The 27,012-nt window shown below is 43.3% G+C and overlaps 7 protein-coding genes across 7 annotated transcripts; 4 read left to right on the top strand and 3 right to left on the bottom strand.

Moving 5' to 3' along the window:
• Positions 1–213: 213 nt before the first annotated feature.
• Positions 214–1,036, top strand: Bfra_005379 (putative alkbh6 protein; the record flags this gene model as incomplete). Its single annotated transcript, XM_037335763.1, has 2 exons — positions 214–339; positions 410–1,036. The coding sequence occupies 2 exons, from the start codon at positions 214–216 to the stop codon at positions 1,034–1,036; spliced, it is 753 nt and encodes a 250-aa protein (XP_037192858.1).
• A 49-nt stretch (positions 1,037–1,085) lies between these two features.
• On the bottom strand, positions 1,086–2,074 carry Bfra_005378 (putative polyprenol; the record flags this gene model as incomplete). Its single annotated transcript, XM_037335762.1, has 3 exons — positions 1,086–1,097; positions 1,151–1,509; positions 1,567–2,074. The coding sequence occupies 3 exons, from the start codon at positions 2,072–2,074 to the stop codon at positions 1,086–1,088; spliced, it is 879 nt and encodes a 292-aa protein (XP_037192857.1).
• A 324-nt stretch (positions 2,075–2,398) lies between these two features.
• On the top strand, positions 2,399–3,929 carry Bfra_005377 (putative gtp binding protein; the record flags this gene model as incomplete). The annotated part of the gene is made up of 6 exons (XM_037335761.1): positions 2,399–2,419; positions 2,473–2,493; positions 2,549–3,360; positions 3,551–3,659; positions 3,728–3,848; positions 3,910–3,929. 6 exons carry the CDS (start codon positions 2,399–2,401, stop codon positions 3,927–3,929), a joined length of 1,104 nt encoding a protein of 367 aa, XP_037192856.1.
• A 5,347-nt stretch (positions 3,930–9,276) lies between these two features.
• Positions 9,277–9,828, bottom strand: Bfra_005376 (uncharacterized protein; the record flags this gene model as incomplete). Its single annotated transcript, XM_037335760.1, has 2 exons — positions 9,277–9,451; positions 9,683–9,828. The coding sequence occupies 2 exons, from the start codon at positions 9,826–9,828 to the stop codon at positions 9,277–9,279; spliced, it is 321 nt and encodes a 106-aa protein (XP_037192855.1).
• A 405-nt stretch (positions 9,829–10,233) lies between these two features.
• On the top strand, positions 10,234–12,143 carry Bfra_005375 (putative centromere binding protein b protein; the record flags this gene model as incomplete). The annotated part of the gene is made up of 3 exons (XM_037335759.1): positions 10,234–10,726; positions 10,781–10,802; positions 10,856–12,143. The coding sequence occupies 3 exons, from the start codon at positions 10,234–10,236 to the stop codon at positions 12,141–12,143; spliced, it is 1,803 nt and encodes a 600-aa protein (XP_037192854.1).
• Positions 12,144–13,440: 1,297 nt separating this feature from the next.
• Bfra_005374 (putative pxa domain-containing protein) lies at positions 13,441–16,257 on the bottom strand (the record flags this gene model as incomplete). Its single annotated transcript, XM_037335758.1, has 3 exons — positions 13,441–13,894; positions 14,874–15,702; positions 15,753–16,257. 3 exons carry the CDS (start codon positions 16,255–16,257, stop codon positions 13,441–13,443), a joined length of 1,788 nt encoding a protein of 595 aa, XP_037192853.1.
• A 5,796-nt stretch (positions 16,258–22,053) lies between these two features.
• On the top strand, positions 22,054–26,483 carry Bfra_005373 (putative snf2 family atp-dependent chromatin-remodeling factor snf21 protein; the record flags this gene model as incomplete). The annotated part of the gene is made up of 3 exons (XM_037335757.1): positions 22,054–22,146; positions 22,236–26,201; positions 26,250–26,483. 3 exons carry the CDS (start codon positions 22,054–22,056, stop codon positions 26,481–26,483), a joined length of 4,293 nt encoding a protein of 1,430 aa, XP_037192852.1.
• Positions 26,484–27,012: the final 529 nt, after the last annotated feature.

The raw sequence follows: 27,012 nt of genomic DNA, 5'->3' as shown, positions 1-27,012 counted from the left end.
GATGGCTAGGCCGCTCGCTATCTTTCGTCATCGAGAAGATACTTCTGTGCATATTATTATTCTTTCACCCCCTCCTCTTCTCCCTTACATTCTCTTCTTGGACTCATGTCTTCACCAGGTCTTTTCTCCTTCAAAGTTCACACACATTCTCGCAATATCACCCCGAGATAGTTTAACTGTACTTCTCAAAGATACCTATTCATTTCATCCAACATGGACATTCCACAACTAGCCTTACCAACATCTCTTGATGAAGCTCAAATCAAGACGCTCCCTTCGAAAGCTTTTTATATTCCTAATTTTCTTACGGAAGAGGAAGAACAAATATTATTGCAGAAAGTAAGTCAATATTCGGCTCGTTCATTATTACCCGCTCGAGATTTGATATTTGACATTTCGATTTCCGCAGATTGCCACAGCTCCAAAACCACGTTGGAAGCATCTAACGCATCGCCGTCTTCAGACTTGGCCCTCTGATTTAACCAAGAATACTCTATTGGATGCCCCTCTGCCTAAATGGCTAATAGATCCCGTTGTCTCTCGACTTCTCTCCTTACCTATCTCGCACGAAACCGGAACACGTCACATTTTTAGTGATAGTCCCCATGAGCATCCGAATCATGTCCTAATCAATGAATATCTGCCAAAGCAGGGAATTATGCCACACAAGGATGGAGCCGCGTATCATCCAGTCGTCTGCACTGTAAGCTTAGGCGCAAGCCTATGCTTGAATATCTATGGAGACAAAGATGATGGAACAAGAGAAGAGCAGCCAAGGTGGAGAATTTTCCAGGAGCCAAGGAGTCTGTTGATCACAACAGATGAACTGTATACAAATTACTATCATGGAATATCCGAGACCGAAGCAGAAATTAACCTAAATTCCACAACAGTCGCAAACTGGGACCTTTTACGGTCTAAAGATGAAATCATTGATGGTAGATACGAAAGACAGGAGCGAACTAGCCTCACCTATCGGGACGTACTCAAGGTATCGAAATTAGGTTCAAAGTTAGGGTTATTCGGCAAACGCTGAGACCCAATTTTATAATATGGTATCGACCTCCGTTTCTGCTTCCAACTATCTAAACCAAACTCTGAGGAGAGCATTTTAGTATAAATATGGTATCATTCTCCATCTACCCTTTACACTATCTACGCCGAATTTTGTGGCATACCATTTCCTTGTTGAATCTGCAGTCACTCCAAGGTTTGATATTACAAAACACAACCCTGCCAATATGGTTCTGTTCAGGAACTGTCCCTGAGGCGCGGCTGCAATGGCAATTGCAATATACAGCAAGCATTCGCTAGTGTAATGAGGGCAAACGATGTGGCGAAAGAATGGGTTTGAGGGAAGAGTATACTTCTTCAAGCTTGCCAAGTGCTTGTGGCAGTCATGCTGACAGACAGATGCAATCACAAATAGAGGTACTGCCACACAAGTCTTCAAAGAGGGCTTTGAGATGTCTATCGAACCCAGTGGATTTGTGGTCGCATCAAGTATGACTTAGGTAGTTAGTCATCAATGGAAAGAATTACAAGATTACAATTCATATCACTCACCAATGCCTTCAATCCAAACCGAAATTCCCATGAACAAATAATACGCAATTCCAATAGCCCAAAGTCCAACCCACATCTTCGACTGAGAAGGTTTAGTGAGCGTAAGACTCTCATACACTCTCCGGCTACCCTGTAGAGCCATGAGTGTCCATGCCAAAGTTACCTGATTAACTGTCATTGATTTTGTCGCATCTTGTTGAGAATACGAGGCAAGTAATCTGAAAGCAGGTCCATGTGTGATGATTTGAAACGCCCAGAAAATGGAAGAGGCCACGGAGACGATATAATAGTGGGCGAACCAAGTATGGGGAACCTGTATAGAGCCAACGTATTCGAATATACGCGTAGTCTTGCTCTGGAGGAGGGATGTGCTTTTCTCGGGATTTGGCGTGAACCCTCGACTGCCATAGTTCATGACATGCTGTCGGAATGAAGGTATCAAAGTTCCACCTAAATCAACTATGGTCCCTAAAATGAAGAAGGCTGCACAGATAGTTCGAGAATCCATAATCCTTATGACGAATCGCAATAAAGGGATTTTCTGACAAGACCTTCAAGGATCCCCGGTGAGTGAGTGGCACGTCAGTTGAATTGGATACCTTGCCAATTGGGAAATTCGAAGAATATTTGTGCCTGAGGTTTAAACTATGCGATCATAGAAATAATTTTTGATGCAGAACCCCACAATGAAATTCACATCATCTTCAATTCCAAAATTTAAGATCCAGCTTGAGGGAAATCGCAACCTATTCTTTCCGCCCAAAAACCTCCTCAGCAATACATATTTTTTTATAGATAAGGTATCTGGATCTGACCAGAAAAATCCGCAATCATGTCGACCACCGCTGATAAGGTATACTCCCTCGTCCACGACCTTTTTTTCCCAATGCTAATACCCCGCCACAGATCAAACAAATTGAGGATGAGGTATACTCCCTGCACCCGATCAGTTCGCCGTCGATAGATCCTAACGAAATGATAGATGTCCAAAACCCAAAAGAACAAGGCGACAAGTTTCCATCTTGGTCAACTTAAAGCAAAGCTCGCTAAACTCAAGAGAGAGTTGTTGACTCCTACGACAAGTGGTGGAGGAGCAGGTGTAGGGTTTGATGTAGCACGTACAGGTGTCGCCAGTGTTGGATTTATAGGATTTCCCTCAGTGGGAAAGAGTACATTGATGAGCAAACTTACCGGACAACATTCAGAGGCTGCCGCATACGAATTCACAACCTTAACGACAGTACCCGGTCAAATTTTATACAATGGAGCAAAGATCCAAATTCTGGATCTTCCCGGTATTATTCAAGGAGCCAAGGACGGAAAGGGTAGAGGTCGACAAGTCATTGCGGTTGCCAAGACATGCCATTTGATCTTCATTGTATTGGATGTCAATAAGCCCTTGACGGATAAGAAGATCATTGAAGACGAATTGGAAGGATTTGGAATTAGAATCAACAAGTCACCACCAAATATCGTGTTTAAGAAGAAGGACAAGGGCGGAATCAATATCACCAATACCGTCCCAATGACGCATATTGATCACGATGAGATCAAGGCTGTCATGAACGAGTACAAAATTTCATCCGCAGATATCGCCATTCGTTGCGACGCCACTATCGACGATCTGATAGACGTACTAGAGGCCAAGGGACGAAGTTATATTCCTGTCATTTATGCATTGAACAAAATCGATGCTATCTCGATAGAGGAACTTGATTTGCTTTACAGAATCCCTAACGCATGTCCTATCTCTTCTGAGCATGGGTGGAACGTTGATGAACTGTTAGAACAGATGTAAGTTTATGATTTGAGAACTTTTATGTGAAATTTTGCCTTGGGGCCTTTCGATAATTCAATCGAGTGGCGTGGCGTTCTGAGGCTATAGTCGACTCGCTCAAGAGAAGATGCAATGCGTTCACCAGAAGCTAGCAGATTTCCGTGGTTGCCAAAATTGCCTGACAACCTGATACTAACTCTTGAACAGGTGGGAGAAACTAAACCTGGTCAGAGTTTATACAAAGCCTAAAGGAAAATTGCCTGATTACACAGCACCAGTAGTGTTACGTTCCACGAGGTGCACAGTTGAAGATTTTGTAAGTGGCTATTTTCATGATTCCGAGAATCGCGTAGCACAGCATTAAGTGACTAACGGTGATCAAAGTGTAACGCTATCCATAAAACTATCGTGGATGATTTCCGCGTGGCTATTGTTTATGGCAAATCAGTCAAACATCAACCTCAGCGTGTGGGTCTCAGTCACGAATTAGCAGATGAAGATATCAGTAAGTTTTCACAGATGGATTAGGCAGTTGTCATGAGAATTCGAGCTAATCCATTGTGCAGTTACCATTGTCAAACGATAAAAAAGAACATGCAGAATAGAACGATACGGTGTAACGACCAAGGATCTTCCGGTGGTACGAAAAACGCGGAGAAGGACCATGGACGTTGAAGCAGCCAAGGATTTCGGAAGATAGAGGTGGGATGGGCTGATATGGTCTTAATGGTAGTGCTCGTCGGGAGTCAATGGCGTCATGTTAAGGTACAGACACTTGTGGGCATTTTGGTTACTGGACTCTGGAAGAGATAAGAGGTGGTTGCTAGCTACAGTACTAGTAGTTGCCCGTAGATTCGTACTCGCGGGTTTGCGCCCCTGCTCATCTTGGTCTGAGAAGGCTACGAAGGTCGATATGAGGAAGACGTAGATGAATATCCAAAAGAGATTTTTTACCCCTCAATATACTTGAATTGATAGGGCAGGGTTCTGAATACAGATAGTCATTGTTTTATGTTGGCATGTATACATGTGATACGATGCGCTGCTTGTGGGATTCACTCGTCAACTTTGATAGTGGCGAAACTTTTGAATGAATGGATGGATGGATGGATCAATCAATCAATCAATCAATCAATCAATCAATGGTCTTCAGGTAGGCGCTTCGAAGGTGTGATGAATGATATCTCAGGATTCCATGAGGCTGGGCCAGTTTATGCGCATGGGGGCGCTTGGATCAGATGATGAGACTTGGATTTGAATGCTCGGGTTTTGCTTGTTTGGGATGGGATGTTTGGATATTTAGGTGGATGAATAGATGGATAGATGGATGTGTGGATAGGATGATTGAGGATGGGGCGTGGTAAGTGTTTGTTTGTTGGGTGAAGTCATAAATTAGGTGAGGATGGGGCAACAGTGATGGTATGGTATGTACGGTATGGGACATTGGGGGTTGCAATGAAATGCTATGTTATCAGTTGCCCGATGGGATGGGAGAGTGATGGGGTGATTGAGTTGGAGGTCGATGAGATGCCTAGTTGATTCATGGGTGTCGGCGTTAAGGTGAGGAGGGGTTATTGTGAGTATGAGTTTGGATTGGGATTGGGATTGGAATTTGGCCGAGATGGAATGGCATGTTCCGCGGGCGAGGGATATCTTGAGTGCCTGGAATTGGGAATACTAGGTAGATATTGTATGATGTATATTACTCGTTGGAATTTGAGTCACGGGTGATAGATAGATGGAGGGATGAATGGATGAAGTATTGATTCTGCATGGTAAGTAGTTCTAATGGGTGTTGAGTCCTGGGTCTATCTCTGTAGATGCAGAAAATGATAAATTCTCTCCTCGCTCGGAGTTAGCAAAGCGTCTATCTCATGGCTGTTTTCTTTCAGTTCCCGATCCGGTGGATCAAGATTCTTTTAATCCTAGATCGCCGGGGATAGATGGATAGATAGATAGATAGATGGAGACCGGACCGTAACAGAAATCCGCGTTGGTTCGTGCAACATCATGTCATATCGCATCACATCATGTCAAAGCTAGGTACCTATCTATAATCATGGCTGCACAGACATCTTTCCTTCTTTCTTTCTTTGCTTCTTTGCTTCCTTCTTTCCTATCTATCTATTCATCCCACCCATCACCATCATCATCATCATCATCATCATCATCATCGTCATGAATCATGATATTCGCAATCTCAACTGAGCCTAGCGGTCAAACCCGGCCCTCCGTCATGTCCGTACCTGAGTCCTGACTCCTGACACCTGGTCGATCAACCTGTCCGTTCCTGAAAATTCGGCGCTTCGGGTAACCGTTTTTCGTAAGGTTGATCGCTTTCGCCTGTGCCTTTGCTTGCCTGCTTGCTTGCTTGCATACATGATTGGGATGTTTCTTCGGCGGCTACAGAGGCGTTTTAAGCGGTCGATGGACTCCGCTGTGGGAACGTTGGCTCTTTTGGGGGATTTGGCTTGCTTGGGGGATGTGATTGGTTGGAATGGATGATGGGTGGGATTGTGGTATTTAATTGATATGAAATGGAAGAATTGGGAAGAATTCGATGATCGACGCAGGCTTGGGGTTTTTTCTTTGTGGAATCGGATGATGAGATGAGGTGGACGGGATTGAAGATTAGTTCTACAGTATGCATCTATGGGGAGAAGAAAAGTTCCGATAGGAGCTCTCGAGAAGGTTTATTGAAGTGAAAATGGATGTCAATTTCGAATGGGAAAAGTTTGTAACATGATATTTCTCCAAGCCTTGATGTCGATGTTCATTGAGCCAGTCAGGTCAGTCTAGATGCTTAGGATGAGTAGAGCAGATGAGGATCATTTCCCCGCGATGTCGATAAGATTGTCTCAATTGCCGCCGACGAGAAAAAACGTGGATGAAGGTTTAGCTTTAGGTACCAGGTATATACGTAGAAAGGATGTCTTTGAGTATGTATCATGATGTATGTTTTTTACCGCTGTGAGCTAGCAAAGAGGTCTAAGCAGAGACAGGGAATAAGCTGAGGATGATTTGAAATGAAGTTGTCACCTCGTGATAGAGGATCTACAAAAGTCCCGAGGTTGAAGTTTGGATGGTGTTTCTAGGTTCCTTCACCGCTGTTGAGCAGAGAGATGTGTATGTTGCAGCCAAGACGTAGGTTTGAAAAGGGGACGTGGTCGCGTTTATTTTTGCTTTTGGTTAAACCCCCCCTCTCCCCTTCGTCGCTATGTAAGAGTTTGTTTCACATGGTGAATGCGCCACGGATGTACTGCTGTTTTTCTGTGACTTGAGTGAATCAAGAAGTTAAGAGTGTACATTCGTAAGTGATAGCGAGCGGTGCCTCACGGCCGCTTACACAAGCTGCTCTCCCTTGATGAAACGTAAAGTAAGGCTCCCTTGAGATCGTCGCTGAAGAATTTAATCAATAAGTAAATGCATGGAGAATAAAACAAAATCAAACAAAATCGGAAAGAATTATGAAAATGAATGAAGTTGCAAGGAATAATTGCAAATGGATTTGAATGAATAGTGGGCCATTAGGATTTCACCCGGAGTTTTTGACACGAAAGTGTACGGTTAGACCAATGATTAAGAACGTGGATGATGCACAAAGATGGGGAGCCCAACTTCAGATGCGAGGTTCCTCCACATTCGGGGTTTCGGTTAGGTTGATGGCACGGTTTGATATGGATAATGCAGACTGGAGGATGGATGGATTGGAATGGTGTTTGTCCGTGATGGATGGTTAATGGTTATTCATGCTTTGGGCGGGGAGCGGAACGGGAAAGAGGAGAAGCGGCACAGGTATGCCTAAAGACTTTCGACAATTACAAATCCCATCTGCTCAAAAGAGAACTTCGCGAGATATAATGCCATGGCGGAGTACGGATTCAAGGGGACGGACACACAGTGGGGTATTAAGATTTCCAAACATAAACCCCCCTGGTCGGTATGTACCGATGCAGCCGAAGCGATTGTAGCTAGGAAATCGAATTTGAAAATTTGATACGATTTCGGAGTTCGCGATCAGAGCAGATGCGAGGCGAGATGGAACGGAAATCATGGGGCGAGATGAAAGAAGACGGTCATGGCCATGGCTGTATCCTGTTACCTGTATCTGTTATGTGAGGTGGGTTACTCAGGGGCAATGCACGCTGCAAATGCAGTACATGAAATGGGTTGCACCTACGAGCGCCCTGAACTAAAGCCGAGTGAATGAAGCCTTGCCATTATGCTGAAGTGCAGGAGGTTGCTGGTGGTTGCAGCAGATATCTGTCGCTCCCAACCATACAAATATAGTACTTAGATACCAACAGTTGGAAACTTGGGACGAAAGATGAATGGTACCTACTTCCATGGCCCCCAAGATCAAGAAATGAGGCGAAGTTGTCTTGTCGAGAGGGAGCAATGCGAAACGATGAAGTCAATGCCATGCAATATCTCGATTGGGGTCCGAAACTTGGGACCAGAATAAACATAGAGTTTACTAACTTTGCTTACGGTAAGTAAGGTACGGATCTATTCATTTCTGCAACGATCCTCTTTTCCACCACGAGGGTTGGTTGTAGCTTCTACACCATGGTAACTTACGGCAACGAAACGTTCGGATTCCATGTAAGGTTCGTCTAATAAGGGTGGCTTGACCAGGTTTCGAATTTTGGCTAATATGATACATGTCAACTTTTGGTATAGAAGGGATCAGTTTGTTACTTGTTTAGGGAATAGGTGAAAGTTGCTCCGAACTTGAATACCTGAGCTCTGATTGCTGGCTGGTTTTTCCGAAATCCTTGTACCTCCGGTGCACCTGTTGCACCATCAAAATTCGTTATCAAAATGCAGAAAAGACAAACTTTGGCGAGACGAGACGATGAAGGGGCTTTTGAGATTATTTTTCTTGTTATCAATATTATTATCCGAACCGAACCCAGAGACTCAACAAAAAAGAAAATCAATTATCGTTAACTGAATCTGAGCAATAGGTAGTATTTGAAACGATATGATATGATATGATATGATAATGAATGATTTAATTGTCCTTACTGCGGCAACTAACTCGAGCTAATAAGTCATCCCCAGTACTAAGATCATTTGACGGATTTACCTCATTTTTTTACTTCCGGGGCGTACCGTTTGATTAACTTGGTTATCAGACCAGAAGCTAGAAGCAAATTCAAATATCTAGTAGGTTCATCTACACGTTTCATTCGTTAATAGCTCAATATCCTGGTTATCATCTACGATATCCAGTAAAACTTTAGACCTTGAGTAGTTTAGCCAATTCCCCATTTGACTCAGCTGAAATGAGATGCGATTTGACATTTGACCTATTTGGAAGATAATCATCTGGATATACCCTACAAAAACCTGGAAAAGCCTCAACTTCTCAATCTTTTGGAGAAAACGGATGAGAGTGGACCTTGACACGACGATATATTTTTCCTGAATAAAGCTTCAAAAAGGTCAATCCGATCGAAATTAGATACTTGTCCTCTCCACTCTTCACATTGAACTCCCTGAGGTCCCCGAATCTTCCGTTCGAAGACCTTTAGATTCTCTGTAGATATGTTTAGATGTTCGGCGATTCCTTCAGCTAGCTCTTACAATACAATCAGCAATTATTGCATTACCTGAGCTACCCGTGGACTCTTTTGAACAGATATGTACACAGATGATTAGATGATTAGATCCGCTTCTCATCTGGTGGACTTCTCTCCCAAGCAATCATTTGGTCAAAGCAACAAATCAGGTAAGTCTTCAAGTCTTACTTCGTACTTTCCCTGTACCTGAACCTTACTAAACCGTATTTAAACCCTACCAAAATCAATGATCAATTCAGATCCTTGTAATTGACTTCTTTTGAATATTTTCAAACGAATTGCTTTTCCTTTTTCCTTTGAGTTATCTGGTCTATCTTGCTGTCTGCCTGCGGTTCTTCTGAATGTCTACACCAGAGTCCATCCATCCCCCTTTCGATTCGTTCTCTTGTCCTCTCTTTTCTTTTTACTCTTGCTAATCCCATTCTCCAACTCGCCCATTCGTCGTTGCTCCATGATTGATTCCTTGCCATTGCTTTCCACACTCCCATGCTTGAGAAACTTATTAGAGGTAGTCTTTAACCTAGTATGGTAGTAAAGAAAGCAAACCTAGTATCTATTCTCCTTAGTCCGATTGGTCCCCACCATTAATATATTCAGTTCCCAAGTACTCCCTCTTCCTGCTGCTGCGGAACCTTTACCTTGCAAAATTTCCATGAACCGACCACTACTTACTACCACAAACTCCAAAAAGTCTAGGTTTACCTCCTACTCACATACTATAACGTCCCATCCATTCATCATACCTACATACATCTTTTTTGGTTGCGCGCCTTCCCCAGCATAATATCTATTGCAGCTTCTCGCATACGCCTCGTGTTTCTTCCCCTCTTCGGCATTGCAGCGAGCATTTTCTAGCATCTTTTTCCCAGCATTTATTCCTACCCTCCCTGGTCGCATAATAATAATTGTCCATCCGTCTTCTACCCCATCTACCGCGGACCACCACCACCACCACCACACTTAGAAGTACATGTTTCCTTTAGCTGCGCGCGTCTAGCATTAGTTCAAACAAATTTCAAAATATTCTCGCATTCGAAACTTCACATCACCTGAAATAAATCAGCCAGACTCAATCCGTTACTCCTGCAGATTCCGCAGGGTTTATATATTTGACGCTGCCAGGAACCATACTTCGCTTTGCTTATCATGCATGCAGTATCCCGCTCTTGAGGCTTTCAACGTCCTTGATATTGTATACCTTACGCAAGGTCCTGTACCATTAAACAACTTCAATTGCCTCGGATTTCTGGAATTTAAGGAAACACCTGGGAAATCATTCGTTTAGAGACCATAGATCAAAGAATGCACGAATCTATGATGGCCCATATTGGCATGGACCATGAGCAACACCACAATCCACAAGAAAATGGATACGGCGGTGAAGGTCAATGGCAGGATATGGGCAACAATTACAACTCTTCACAGCATCAATCACCAATCTTTGAAAATAGGATTCAATATGAATATATGAACCAGCATCATCCAATGCCCACTGAGCCTCAGTATCCAAATCCAAGAATGGCTCCGCCACCGCCGACATATCCCACACATCACCAGCAACTGCTTCCTCTCATCATGCCAAACCATCCCACGTGGCCGAGCATGTTGACAAATCCTGCAAACTCTCAAGCACCACCTGTTGCGATTCCTCCTGCGAACTCTGGGAAACTACCTCCAAAACTACCAACTATCCATGCTACTCCGACTCCAAGAAAGACGCTCACGGATAGTGATCGAAGACGGATGTGTCAATATCATGAGGATAATCCTACTGTCAAGCAGACCGAAATTGGAGGTATGGCATGACGAGACTCTTTTAATGATTTCCTTGCTAATATTTCTCTCTTAGCCATGTTTGGTGTTGAACGAAGGTATGATTGACAGTTAACAATTGGGTTTTGATCTTAACTAAAAAAGAATGCAGTACTGTCTCTAAAGTTTTACGCCAAAGAGAAAAATATCTTTTCCCTGAAGACCGAAGCTTGTCTCCAGTTAAACGAGCAAAAGGAAAGTTCCCTGATATCGAGAGAGCCTTATCGAACTGGGTGCGGAATACTCAGAAGCAGGGAATTCCTCTTACCGATGCTGCGATCAAGGAGAAGGCTAGATTTTTTGCCACCACAGTTGGCAACAACGAGAGTCACCTAAAGACAAATAGCACAAGTTGGCTAGAAAAATTCAAGCAAAAGAATGGGATCAGTCATCTCAGACGAAGAGCATCCGCAGCCGACATTGGTAGCCTTTCCGAACGTATGGCAATCAACATTGATTCGAGCAGAAGTTCTGGATCACGAACGTCTAATGGTGTCTCGCCCGCTTCGCCATTACAATCTCCCTTGCTCTTAGCATCCGCTAAGAGTAGTGAAGATCTCAGATCCCATCATATGCATGATAGTTTGAACAGCTATTTTGATTTCACCCAAACAGCAAGCTATAAGCAACACTCAAACTCTCACAGTACAGCTTCATTGTCTAGTGCATTTACCGACAACAATCCATCGACATTTTCAGGGGGGCCAACTAGTCCCACAACCCCATTTGCATTTTCTCCTGAGGGAAGTACCGGATCTTGGATGCCATCTCAGCAATCTCGGGTAACACAGCATTCGACGAACGGAAATGGAAATTCTAACACTGAAGACAATATCAACCATGGGATGGATCCGAATAATCCTGCTAGCAACTTTCAACGTCCAAGAAGCCAGACTTTCCCCACTTTAGCCATTGATCCTTCGTTCATTGCCTCGCAAGGTAATGATCCTATGACCCCAAAGTATAATTTACCGGACACAGCCCCTTCATCAGCCGTGGAATCGCCGGTACATGAATTAGGCCCTCCATTTGGATTGGATTCTGCAATTTCGCCACGGTCTTTACATCATAGCAGCAGTCATAGCTCTTTGGCTCCTCCACCGGCATCACTTACTCCAATTAGCGGATTGCAATCACCTCCGCATCTCTCAACACCAAACTCACCTACCCAGGATGACGCACGCCGGGCGCTTGATACTTTACTGAATTTTTTCCAGCAAGCTCCAACTGGATTGGTGGATCAAAATGAGTATCTGACGGTTCTTAAATTGACCGAAAAGTTGCGAATTCAACAGCAGAATCCAGGACCTTTACCAGGCGGTTTGCATCGGATCTCGGAACAGGACGATTGCGAGAATCAGCCACAAAATATGAAGATGGAACAGCCTACGGCCTGCTAACAAATAATGAGTTCCATGTCTCTTTTATATATACGCTTTAAATCTCTGTACATCATGGCATTTTAAACATACGGTTCCAAACTCGACATTCCCCGGCGTTATTTTCATCACATCTCTCAATTTGTATATGAGCTCTCCGTCTTCATCTTTTTCCTGCTATCAGTAACGGTCTTGCATCACCCTCTTCTTTTCTGATCTTTGCGATCGGTCAAAATGAAGGTGTATAATATCTACCCGCATGACCAAAATCGGGGATTTAGGAAGGAATTCAAAAAGAAAAAAAATTAGGAACTATCCTCGGATGAAATTTATATACCCAACCAAGCTCACTCGGTTTCCAAGATCTCCTCCTTTACACCTTCGACGCTCACGCGAAATCTTCAGCTCAGTACTCATCTGCTTGCTCTATCGCGCATTTAATTCTTTATATATCCTCTTTGGACTTTTTTTCCCGCGGGGATTTTGTTATATATGCGCTCTCATGCCCCTGAAGGGACTTTGCTCACCATACCCCAACAGCACGTTTTCTTTTCTCTTTCCACACACTTTCGGCGGGATTTTTGTATTGCTTTTCGTGCGCTTTTCTTTCACTCGTGTACGTACCGGGGAATTTGTGATGGAATATACATAAACATTTCGCCTTTTCGATCCGAGGTGCAGAGTTCAAATTCCTGGACATGTTTGTTTTTTTGTGGATTTCTCTCGTGCGAAATCATGAAACGAACGGCATGCACGGCTTGTTTTGCTACCTATCTACCTACCTACCTTTCACTAGTCTATTCGTTCACCTTCCTCGCTCTTTGGTAAATTCTTTGTACTTAGGGACTCTTTTTCTTCTTCTTCTTGTTGGGATCGTTCGTTCGTTTATCGTATAGTGCGTGTGTGAACTTGTAGTGAAGTTCTTCTGTAGGTGGAATGGGATAAGAAGACAGATTGGGATGGATGGTATGGGACTCGTTGATCTAATGAGATATATGTGCATGGATGGATGGATGGATGAACAAATTGTTCTCCGAGGACAGGGGAGTCGAGAATTTCTTGTTTACTTTTCGAGCTAGCATCAGACAGATCAAAAACATACATGTGGAATGAAATGGGCGGTTAATCTGCTACAATAATGGACTTTTCGAACTGCAAATCCTGATTTTGGATAACTTTCAATACGCAGGCTGTGAGCAGGAATTGTATGGTGCATAACTCAAATAATTCAGTATAAATTTTTAATATAAAAAAGCACGAATGGGTATCTAAACTTTCAACGCAACGCACACAGGCTTACAACTCAAAATATGAAAACTCAATTCAACCTCTCATCCAATAACTCCTGCACTCCTTTCTCCCCCAGCTCCGGTATTATTCTCATAATAATCATCTCCACAACTCCATATAGTAAATGTTTATTACAATACACATCACCAAAATCATTCAACACATCTTCTACTTCCCGAATATGCCTTTCTTCTTTTGACAGTTCGGTTTTCGCTTCAAGATCAATATTAATAGTGTCGGTGCTACTTCCCAAAGAGTATAAAGAAGTGCGACCAAAGTAAATATCTCTCACAGCTATTGGTATCAAACCTAATATAGCCTCTGCACACCTTCGTCGTATTTCGATTGTTTCAGTGGGTGTAGGAGGTATTCTCGCTGGTGCGAGCGTGTTATTGGGGAAGAGTGTTTGGCGAAGGGTGCGGAGAATGGGTGGTAGCAGAGTGGGGTCTAGAATGAGGGTGTGGATTTGGTGGGAGAGGAGTCTGTCATGCTTGTTAGCTTGTGCCTTTACAATTGCTGAGACATGGGATGATGTGGGCCGGCCTGTAGGAAATTATGTTGGTGCTGTATATGAAAAAGAGGAAACTTGGTGGGATGAATGGATGGGTGATTAAAAATGATAACAGATTGCAGCAAAGAATAGCACTTGATGCATCATTTCAGATAAGATGTTAAGGAATGTGTAACATCAGTGAGTTTTTTTGACAGCCAGACCATCTGAACAAGGGGTTCAAACGCACGCGGCGAATTCATCGGATGTTTTGCTCGCCTTGGGCCATGATGCAGATGGGGGCCAAGAAGCGGAGAAACGCGTAAAAATTGCAGATCTTCCAAGTTTTGCAAAAGAAGGAAGCGGCAATTGACTGGTCTGGAAGATGCTTTATGTGGGGAAGGAATCTGCGCAGCAATAATGCGAGGCATAGTAAGATTCCTATCTTCCCATTGAGCCGGGCGCTTAGGGAAGGTTATCGTAAGGCACGACTCGTTTTACGCCCCAGATTTGAAGCATCCATTGCACGAAACGTAATAACAGGGATAAAGAGAATAATCCAATGCGGGCAAGGGGAAGCAATGGTTGAATGCAAAATCTCTAGGTTCGAACGATGATTGGGTTTGAAGATATGACCGCATGATGCCAGTGAGTACACGATTTCGCGAGTAAGTTATCAAACCCATCATGGCGACGTTACATTGCATTTTAGTGGCTTATGGCTAGGCATCTGAAGAGACTCCTCATTCGGCATTCTGCAGTCCCTTGTCATGCATACCGATAACGGGAACTATATCCCTGATGCTGAACAACCATTATTAAACGACTTCGTTTCTGCAAGCTAACTGGAACGTTTTTGGTCAAGTGACCAAAACTTCATGCGGTGTGATGTATAGATGGTCTGACAGACGCCGGAAATGGATTCTGGAATTCGGAACGAAATGAAAAAATGATCAATCATAATAACGTACTTGTCAATCATGCCATCTGTATCTCCGATTTTTCCAGGGCCGGTAATTGCACCCCATTGAAGAAGAGATAATGTGGCGCTCAGCCATGGCATGCGAGCATCCATATCTAGCAAAGTAGAGACGCATGACCATAGCTTCATTTTGAGAATAGGGCGCTTGAGTGGTTGAGCTCGAGCCCAAGGTAACGCTTCCGAGTTCATCGGTGGCTCCGAGTCATCGTTCGGCAACGTAAAGCCAGTAGGTTTCCTCGCGGGAGGAATACGAGACGGCAATGAAGATGAGCTAGCAATAGCAATGAATATAACCCGGACCGCGGCGAACGCCAGAAACAAATATTGAAGAATTAGCCAAAAATATTTCTGCACCGATTTCCCAAAATTGGAAGCTTTCGTATTGCCGGCTTTAATATCCAATAAGTTCGGTCTGATAATTTCGGAATTTGACCTGTCGATTCGAACCTGAGCTTTGGCTTTTGGTAGTCGAGCTTGTATGACTTCTGCAACCTTCATTATACCCTCCCATAATAGCCATGGTTCGCAAGCTTTACCTCCAATACCATTTCCCAGTATCATTTCCGAAAAAATCTGACCAACTAGAGATGTCAAGCAATCATTCTCGAGATCTTCCGTAGGCAGTAGAACGGCTAAAACGCCGTTAACAATCAATTGTCTATATGCAGCTTCATTATTCGACTGGCTCTTGATCGTATCGGGATCTTCATCAAGCGGAACGGGGGACAGTGGCGCAAAAGGCCAGAGCGAATGATATACTTGTCGCGGGTTCACCGAAATTGGTTCTGGATGTAGAGGGTAATGCGATGTTCTATATACTTTTCATCAGTTAGCATTATCGCTTGATGTACCTCGTAAGTGACTATACTTTTGACATGTGTATCCAATAAGTCTGGCAGTTCTTCAAACAGCAAGCTCTCCAAGTCGACCTTCCTTAGCCTTTGTTCCAGAGCTCTCGTACAGTGTGCAGTAATCTTTACCACCTCCTCCACAAACATTTGGTCCGGCGTAATCTTCGCATACCAGGTATGCACAAATTCCCTTATTATGATTGCTATCAATGCGTATAACTGCAAGTCAACCTCATTACTACTTGTTAATGGGGGAAGTATCTCATCGATTGGAGCCGGGGTACTGCGGCCCTTTTCACTAAGATGTGAGCATAATGTGCGACGTATGAACAACAATGTAGACCTGTCGGAGATAGCATCTGCATCGGTAGAGAGTTTTCGGTTGGTGGGAGCTGCTGGAGCATTAGATCGTAATGGAGGATTCGACGTTGCTATTGTTTCTGTAGAGGGAGCGGTAGTGTTCGGGATTGTATGAGCTTTTGTGCGAGGCTGAAAGGGTGTGCGCACTGGTACGCCTGCCATTGCTTAGAAAAATACAGTTGAATGGCCGCGAAATCATGGCGAATTGTTAGGCATGATGTTAGGTTTGAGGACGATACGTTGTTGCAATAAAGAGGGAGAGGGAGAAGATGAGGCTGTAAGTTTAAGGTGGGTAAGTGATGCATCTCCCAGGAGACAATGCGGGCGTGGATGGTGGAGAACCAATGAGATGTCAAGCTTTGTCGTACCCATAATTTACACACCCGTCCAGCAACAATATCGATATCAACATCTCTACTTGAAAATCAAGACACAACCGATTCTTAAGTCCCATTCTCTTGAATCATTTTCTCCCTTCTCATTCCAATAGGTAAGAATCCAACAGCCATCTCGGGCTTGCGGGGAGAGCGATTAAAGATGCAAAAATTAACACGCCAGTCTGCCCCTTTCCATCCCAACCATTGCTCAATTACAGTCGTATGCCATGCCTTGATATGCCGTATCATGGCTAGCTACCTTTTATGTTCATGCTCTTATCTTCTTTTGTCAAATATACGGAACAAGCGTTCTGTAGGTCGGAACGTCAAGACATGAAGTGTGTATACAGCAAATGCTGTCAAGTCCGACTCAAGTGTGCAAACCGAAAGATTGATCTATCGGTGGGCTGTTATAGTACCTGAGCATATACGTTTAAACTTTCTATCTGAAATGGATCAGACGACTTCTGCAACGAGAAACCATCTTTTAGTTCATCTTATGAATGTCCTGGGGACCTATATACCCCTCAGCCAAGGCATATCTCTCTCCCTACTCGCGAGAATAAGTCCAAGTGAACAGGTCGTCTTCTCAAAACAGACCCGTACTCAAACATAATATGATGTTTGCTTTATGGTCGTCTGTTGCGAATGTGTATCCATGCATCAAATCGTTCATTGCCTTTCGCCTTTGTCAAGTATGCCGATGAACATTATTTGGGTTCGAATTAAAACAATCGAATAACACATCCGGCACTACACGAATCATATAAAGTTTTTCATCCATAAAGACATGAGACGAGTTTGCTGGTATTGCACTCTTATCGGCCACTCGGAATGCCCATGTAGTGCGAGTTGGCAGCCTTAAGCCGCAGCTCAGGCACTCATATACCATCTATTAATGAGATACGAACCGTATTTTCATGAAAAGCCTATCACAAGTCAAGCCAGTAAATATTCTGTAGCAAATGCATTTTGCTTTGTATTGAATTGAATAGTCCTTGATGCACAGATAATATAAGCGTTAAAGATTTAACTCATTGATACTTATCTCCTAGTCCTCATCGTTCTTCTCTAATCGAGTATTCTACAGCAACTTGTAAGTGTAAACCATGTGGTAAAACCTCAAGATTGAGAACAGCATTGCCAAAATGTCCTCCTTTGGTGAGCTTACAGTAGTCAACGCAATCCATCAACCCGTGGATTTATTTTTGGTAAGCTTCAGAAACGAAGTTCTAATAGAACATTCGCCTCATATAATCACATATGGCGTGTCATTTGCTTATTTACGGCCAACAACCAAGCACTAAAAGTTTTCACTCCCCACTTGTACATGAACGCTCATGAGTATCTCTTCCAAAACCCCTCTTGGTTCTGATTCCGATATCTCAAGATTTTGCATGCTTGAACAGTACTATGAGTGATTCCGCAATTCCTCTCAGTATTTCCGTCGTCTGCTTGGATATTTGTCTTGTATTCAAGCCTTGTCGAGTTGTCTAAACGATTGGTAGTGCTACTCCAAAGCCTTCAATGAGCCGTCCTATTGTCACCCCAAGACTTTCAACGTGTGAAGCCCTCAAAAGTTAATGTTGCACATGTGAAATACTTGATGACAGACCTTATGCTGGCAAACACGGAATGAGAATCGTCAGTCTATGTCACTACAGAGGTCATCCTTTGTGTCGGGTAATGTTTCATTCTGCCCTCAACGTTAGAGCAAATGGGTGGCTTTTGTGTTCTGGAGTGTTCTAAAAGAGTCTTCTCAGTTCCAAGCTCTACAGTGTTCCAGATCTCGTTAGTAGAAATCTGGACTTTATCGGCGTACCTTTACAATGTTGTTACAAATCGATTTTCTAGTAGCTCCTAGTGCGGCGATCATTTTGACTAGGTTCTGGTGCTTTTTGTATAAATAATGAGTTCCCCCCCCAACGTTTCATGGGTTTCTCTTTCTTCTTCGGCATAGAGTGATACAGTTTTTTATCTCATATGTCTTCTTTTCAACTTCGCGGTCGAGAAGAAGACTTATGAGATAAGAATCTGAATCATTTTGTGCTCGGCTGGCGAAGACGGAATTCTCTACCTGTACGCGGTGCCGGCTACGAACCTGAATTAACTCACAATTATATTCAGAGCCAGAGAGATACGCATTTTGAAATATCGTTTGAGAGTTTGTTTGTCCAACACCGGGCTATAGAAAAGCACACAAAATGGTTATACCCTCAAGGACGCTTAACATATTCGGATGTAAAAGGGCCCCAAAGTTCGTTTCAATCAAATCCGTGAACAATGTGTCGGAAGCCTCCCAAGTTCTCTAATAATAATAGTCAAACGTCAAACAGCAATTTTCCACTACAGCGTATCTTTAAATAGTGTAATATGATAAATCTCAGTTGAATTATTTTGTGTTCCGCGAATATGAGCTGTCAAACCCCAGGTTCCCAGTGCTTATTTCTCAGTCACTTTTCCCTCCGTATTCTATGGCACTCGTCTTCTCGTTCCTTCTCGTTCCGGTTCTTGACACAGGAAAAGAGAGGAAGCAGTGGGATGCACGTGTAGCTCAAGTCTTACTCGATTGATTTATCACCTAATTCAAACACTTTGACAGCTCCAACTAGCAATATTCAAATTTGGAGTGGTTAGTTTGATTCATCTGACCTATTAGATGATTTTAAGCTTGAAAGGTCCCCTTAGTTGACTTTTAACTTTGGTGATCTGGCCATATACTAATAATTTCAAATCACAAACTGGCCACAGTTGACTTTTCAATTTAGTGAATCTGTCTATTGTCTATTTCTTAATCCCAAATCAGGTAAAGACGAGATTCTAGTCGAGTGATCTTTTTGACTAGCTTCCAACACTTCGTGTATAAGAACTTCGCATCCCCTCGACATTTTCCAAGTTCTTCTCCTCTTCTTCAGAGCACAGATGTGGTCTAAGTCATCATCATCCAAGTTCGCTGTCTCGAGTAATATTTCGCCCTATTTGGTAGCCTGAAATATCCGTTTATGACAAAAGCCCTCCTTTTTCATTGATCTCGTCCTTCCAAAGAGAGATAGAGAAAAGAAGCGGCGGCTGCGGAAACGCGATAAATCACTTCTCCTGACAGAAACCCGCCTTTTTCAAATGACCTCGCTTTCTCGGGAGTGAGAGAGAAAAAGGAAGCGGTGGCTGCGGAAATTTAAACAGGCTACGAACGAAAGCAGAACATTACTTGGGGGGGGGAAAGACAGGAACTGTGGACGATGGGGACTTAAAACACAACTGTGGTCCGTGACCTGGGTCATCATTCCTCCTTTTCTGTTGCTTCTCGAGCCCTGAATCCTTCGGGGTGCTGGTGATGAGAAGTGATATGGAGCGCAGTGGGTGATGGCCCAGAGTTGCGTTTGGTCGATTTCACGAGGTCATGTGATTACACGTGATTCCTGAGATATCATGCATTCAAACTCCATGGTTGGTATGAGAGATATCTATGTCTTTTGCGATTCGTCATTACTTCAATTGTTGACAGTTGGATCTCGATATATCTATTTCATACTCTGGAAGCAATACGTGATAAATTGCTCAGGAAGTCTTCTTCATATTACATTCTACGGGGTATCTAAACCATTTTCTTTTGAGGACTTCAGAGCATGAGATATGAGATAAATCAATATACATTATCTTTGTGTTTAAATGAACAAATTTTTATTGGTATCGTAATTGCTATCTGATTTGCTACTTGTGAAATACATTGTATCCAGTTGTGACATTATTACTGAATATTCCACCAACCTATCTACTTCTATATTCTTCAACGATACTCTTCACTATTTTCCTCGTACCGATGCCCCATTCCCCGATGGAATGCAATGTAAGTCTACAACAACTCGAGATTACAATCTTTCAATCTTGGCTTCTTATCAGTCTTACGTAGATTACTTTGTAGATCCTAATTCTACAAATATCTTTCAAAGTATCAAACTGACTCTTTGTTGGGACATTCTCTATACCAAGGCTCAATCACATCAAACACCTCTCACAATTCTATATCTACACACGTTGAAAGCTCAACTATCACTCCCGGATTTTCTGAATCGTAAACTAATGATACCAGTCTTACTGTGTCATTATAACAAGCTACCAGTACCAATATCAGGTTTGATATTTTCATATGAATGGAAACTCCCCGACCTGAGCATCTTGTTCATCTGAGTATCCAATGAATGGGAAGCAAGGTATTATATACATACACAAGCATGAGGTAGGTCTGAATATAATGAGGTTGGTGAACTTTTCGGAATTAAGAATTTGGACGGTACAGTCTAAATGCCCAAAGTTCCTCCGGAGAGCCAAACAAGAAGAGGACCTCTTATAGGAATGAACTGGACAACTAAATGTAAAAAGGAACTGGCTGAGAAAGATCATAGGGGCTAGACTTGCATCGATATAGATGGAAAAGCGGTACATCAAATCACGTAAACACAATCATACAATGAAAACACTTGTATTTCAATACTTTACAATGATGCAGATTCATGTTTAAATACAGATGATAATAGATCCGAAACTCATGAATACACATTCTCAGCTTCCACTCGAAACATGATTACTTGATCTGATATCGAATACTGCTAGGTTTCTAGGTAGTATTAAAAAGAGTCCTGCTGGAGCTTGCTTACCTGATCTCAGTTGCTCCTTCACAGTGGGGCACTGCAACAACAAAAGAAAATAAGAAGCAGAATCAATGAAAGAACAGAAATTTCTCTAAAAAGATCAACAAGTACAAATATGAGATAGAGGTAGTAACCAGATAGACCGCAGATACTAGAGTCTTCTTCAATTTTCGCATATGATTTATATCTACTTCAAGTAATGTTCTTTTATGAATTTGATATTGAAGCTGGCCATCATGTGACCATCAAAACCTGAGGCACAAACTGCACTTCGGTAAACTTTTAGCGCCAAAAATCCATCTGGCGTGCTGAAATTTTCGCGTTCCTGTAACTTACACCACGACCGCAAAGCAGCAAAGGAAAAGCACTGCCTTGTCTTCACAACCGCACCTTTGCGCTTCTCCATCGACCACAGATAATAACTCTACCACCGATGAACAGTCGCCAATCCCCCTCATCCCCCCTTTAGTTCAACGATATCAATTTTTAATTACAATCCTACCACAATTTTTGATTCTCTACGGTCTTCGTTTTCGTAAAGAAATAATTCCCACTTATTCCAATTACAATCCCCAATTTTCCCATTTGTGATCATCGACTTCTCTTTGGGTCCATCAATTTTGTATCAACTTTATCAAAAGAAGCATCGCGCCAAGTTGTTGCTTCTATCAAAAAGCCATTCAACATCAACACTGAACGCGCCCATTCATTTGGTCCCGCGATAACACTCGTCTTTCCGCTTTATCGACGTGTTCACTCATTGTCAAATCACCGTGGACTTGATCAATACTTCTTATTAAACCATACGCGCCTCAATACAACATTGTACCTCATGCGCAAGGCTACCTTTTGATATGTTCTAAAGCTTACCTTGATACAACAACCACAACTCCGACGTTCACTTCACACGCATTCGTTTCCCCCACACCACCATGGCTTCTACTATCCAAAACGCGCCGGCTTCTCAACAGCCTGGTCCAACTATGCCCAATGAGATGAACCCGCAAATACAAGCTCTGTTACAGGTAACTTCCTCTCCTACTCCAATTTTTGAGAATTATGTTCTTGGTACACCCTATCATTTTATAGTTTGCTAACCTGTTGGTTTTAACAGAGATACAAACAAATGAAGGATCAGGGCGTGTCGGAAAAAGATCCCGAATTCATAAAGGTTCACCAAACTCTTTCGACCTTTCGCATGCATCGGCAGAAAGCTGCATTTGCACAACAGCAACAACAACAGATGATGCAGCAGCAGCAACAACACCAAAATGCAAATAGTGTCGCGGCAAATGGTTCGAATTTACCCCGACCTCCATCTACCTCGAGCTCTGTCTCTAACGCACAAGTACCTGCTACATCCTCACTTGGCCCTTCGGCGATCCCCGCGACTGCAGCAAGCTCTGCCGCGTCTAAGGTAGTCGTTGGATCTCAGAAGCCATCTGGGAGTGCTGGCTATTTCTCGCCAGATCAATTGGCTATGCTAAAGCACCAGATTTACGCCTTCAAGTGTCTGTCGAAGAACTTGGGGATTCCAGCGCAAACTCAGCAACACTTATTTGCATCTCAAAAGAAGCTACCTGTGCCGATCGAGCAAGCGCTGGCTGCCCCTCAACAGTCTGGCGAGGATGCCCAGTCTACCGTCAATGGAGTAGAAAGTACCGCTGTTCAAAAAGTTGACGGACCCAAAATCCACGAGTATACCGGATTTCAAGACCCGCGTGAGGGACTTCTGAAACAAATTAGCTATGGTACGCACAAGCTTCGACAAAAGCGACCCATAATTCCATCTATCTTCCCAACTGGTGTCAACATTGAAGAGCTTCGTCAAAGACGCGCCGACATTATTCACAATCGCATGAATGCGAGACTCAATGAATTGAGATCATTGCCTGCAAATATTGCGCATCTGGATGCGCGTGATGATGAAATGGTGCCAGATGACTCTCTCAGGCGCAAGGCTCTGATTGAGATGAAAATGTTAGCATTGTACGATAAACAGAAGGCGTTGCGTGAGAGAGTCGGTAGACAAATGGTTCAATACGACAATCTAGCGATGACGGCCAACAGAAGCATGTATCGCCGCATGAAGAAACAATCACTTCGGGAAGCTAGGATTACCGAAAAGTTGGAGAAGCAGCAGCGCGACGCTCGTGAAACTCGGGAGAAGAAGAAGCACACTGATTATCTACAAACTGTCCTCAACCATGCTCGTGAGGTCAACTTGGCTGGCCAAAATCAGAGACAGAAGATGGTCAAACTGGGCCGTATGATGGTAACTCAACATCAGAATATCGAAAAGGAAGAACAAAAACGCATCGAGCGAACAGCAAAGCAACGTCTCGCAGCTTTGAAATCGAACGACGAGGAAGCATACCTGAAATTGTTAGATCAAGCAAAGGATACTCGTATTACCCACTTGCTCAGACAAACAGATGGCTTCTTGTCTCAACTTGCTGCATCCGTCAAGGAACAACAACGAAAAGCAGCCGAGCGTTATGGTGATGACTTTGAGGAGGACGAGTCTGAAGACGAGGATGAGGAAGAACAGGATACTCGCAAGATTGATTACTACGCTGTCGCCCATCGTATTAAAGAAGAAGTCAACAAACAGCCTGGCATTCTTGTCGGCGGTACTCTGAAGGAATACCAATTGAAGGGTTTGCAATGGATGATTTCACTGTACAACAACAATTTGAACGGTATTTTAGCAGATGAGATGGGTCTCGGTAAAACTATCCAGACCATCAGTTTGCTCACATATTTGATTGAGGTCAAAAAACAGAACGGTCCTTTCCTGGTTATTGTTCCGTTGAGTACCCTGACCAATTGGACTCTTGAGTTCGAGAAGTGGGCTCCAGCTATTGGAAAGATTGTTTATAAAGGTCCTCCAAACACAAGAAAGCAACAGCAAAATCACCTTCGTTATGGAAACTTCCAAGTACTTTTGACTACATACGAATACATCATCAAGGACAGACCAATTCTGAGCAAGATCAAATGGGTGCACATGATTATCGATGAAGGTCATCGTATGAAGAACTCACAGTCGAAACTCAGTGCTACTCTCACACAGTACTACACTACTCGCTATCGTCTTATTCTTACCGGTACTCCTCTCCAGAACAATTTGCCAGAACTTTGGGCATTGCTCAATTTCGTTCTACCCACCATCTTCAAGTCTGTCAAATCTTTCGATGAATGGTTCAATACTCCCTTTGCCAACACTGGTGGTCAAGACAAGATGGAGCTCACTGAAGAAGAACAGATTCTTGTTATTAGACGTCTCCACAAAGTTTTGCGACCTTTCTTACTTCGTCGTCTTAAGAAGGATGTCGAAAAGGACCTTCCAGACAAGACTGAAAAGGTTATCAAGTGTAAATTCTCGGCTTTGCAAGCCCGCCTCTACAAACAAATGGTTACACATAACAAGCTAGTTGTAAGCGATGGAAAGGGAGGCAAGACCGGAGCTAGGGGTTTGAGCAACATGATCATGCAGTTGCGAAAACTTTGTAACCATCCTTTCGTGTTTCGCGAAGTTGAAGATCAAATGAATCCAACGGGCTACATCAATGATTCTTTATGGCGAAGTGCAGGAAAATTTGAGTTGCTCGACCGCATCTTGCCAAAGTATCAAGCAACTGGACACAGAGTTCTGATGTTCTTCCAAATGACGGCCATCATGGACATTATGGGAGAATTCCTAGATTACAGAGGTATCAAATTCATGAGATTGGATGGTACAACTAAATCTGATGATCGTTCGCTTCTCCTAAAGGAGTTCAATGCACCGAACTCCGAATACTTTTGTTTCTTGCTGTCAACTCGTGCCGGAGGTCTCGGTCTGAATTTGCAGACCGCTGACACTGTAATCATCTACGATTCAGATTGGAATCCTCATCAAGATTTACAGGCTCAGGATCGTGCTCATCGTATTGGTCAAAAGAACGAAGTTCGTATTCTTCGACTCATCAGTTCCAACTCGGTCGAGGAGAAAATCTTGGAAAGAGCAAAGTTCAAGCTTGATATGGATGGCAAGGTCATCCAAGCTGGTAGATTCGATAATAAATCTTCTGAGACTGATCGTGACGCGATGCTTAGGGTTATGTTAGAAACAGCCGAAGCCGCTGAGTCTATGGAGCAGGATGACATGGATGATGAAGAGCTTAATGAGATTTTAGCACGCTCTGACGAGGAAATTGTCAAGTTCCGAGAAATGGACGAGGAAAGAAACAAACATCTTTTATACGGCAATAATCCTCAAAGCAAGCGTATTCCTCGTCTCATGGCCGAAAGTGAACTCCCTGAGATATACATGTCCGATGGAAATCCTATATCTGACGAGCCAGAGGCACCAGTAGGTCGTGGCCAAAGAGAGCGCACACGTGTCAAGTATGATGATGGCCTTACAGAGGAGCAATGGACCATGGCCGTGGACGACGATGAGGATTCACCAGAAGCAGCAGCAGCCCGTAAAGCAGCTAGAGCAGATCGTCGTGAACGAAACAAGAAGAGAAAGGCAGGTCAATTGAACGGCCCTCTTTCACCAGCTGGTAGTCGTGATAGCTCCGAAGATCCTGAACCCGAGCCTGAGCCGACACCCAAGAAGGGACGTGGACGCAAGCCAGGCTTTAAGGTTGAGAAGCGCAAAGCCGAAGACTTTGATGAGGAACAACCACCGCCAAAGCGAAAGCGTGGTGGTCCTGGGCGCCCACCAAGAATCCCCAACGGAGATATCTTGACGCCCAAGACTCGAGTGACTCTCCAGGCCAGTTTGAAGATAGTCTTTGATCATCTGATGCACCTAAAATCTTTGCCTGAATCTCCAGACTCACAAGGAGAGCAAACAGCACGCGAGATCATATTCCCGTTTGTTTCCTTGCCGTCGAAGAAAGATTTCCCAGATTATTATTTGATTATCAAGGAACCAATCGCTATGAAGCTCATTGAAAAGAAAATCAACAAGAGAGAATACAATAGTCTGCAGGATTTCAAGAAAGATATCGACACTCTCTGCACCAATGCTAAGACATATAACGAGGATGGTAGCTTGATCTATGTTGATGCTGTTGCGATCAGCGTAAGTTCAATCGATTTTCATATTTGTAGCAGTACTAACAAATAATAGGAGGAATGTGAATCTCGAATTCAAGACGAAATCAACGAGCATCCGGAACTTGGTCCTGACGGCGATGAGACCTCACGCAATGGCGGCTCGACGGCTCCTACTACGAGTGCTGGAACTCCCATGCCAGCACCCGGGCCAAGCACAAAGTTGAAGCTTACATTTAACAAGCAGCCGGCTAATGGCAGAAGTAGTAGTATGCAAACTGATGACGACGATGACGATGATGATGAGTAGACACTCATGGATGAGATTCATTGAGATTTACGATGGAAAGAGGTGTAAGGGGCTTGGTGGGTTACTTATTCTCGCACGTACAATCCGTGCATGTTGTTTTTTTAGTGGCGTTTGCATCACATGGAAAGGAGTTACCTGAAGGGAGCAAACGTTTTGCGCATTTGGCGCGAAGGCATGACAGAAGCTTCTCAGAAGCTTTCCGGTTCTATCAAAAGGTGCATGCCTAGAATGTATTTTATTAGAGCGAAAGAGATGCATGAGAGATAATTCCATAGTATACCAGTCTATTGACAGAAATTAAAAATTTGTACCAAGTCGTTGTTTTTATGAAAATTTTCACAATGAAATGCATGTTATATTGCAAACTTTGCAAAGAAGGTAGTGAATAAGTCACTGTCTGATTATAAACAGACAAATCGTGGTGTTGTTAAACCGTATTGGGACTAGCAGTGATATTTACAGATAAATGTCCGTGCTTTATTAATAGCGTTGTCCTGAATACCCGTATTCCAAGGCTTTCAGTTTTATC

This window comes from Botrytis fragariae (genome assembly GCF_013461495.1).
Source record: "Botrytis fragariae strain BVB16 chromosome Unknown tig00000054, whole genome shotgun sequence".
Taxonomy (NCBI): Eukaryota; Fungi; Ascomycota; class Leotiomycetes; order Helotiales; family Sclerotiniaceae; genus Botrytis; species Botrytis fragariae.
The sequence above is the reverse complement of the archived record's forward strand: the minus strand, read 5'-3'. Positions and strand labels throughout refer to the sequence as shown.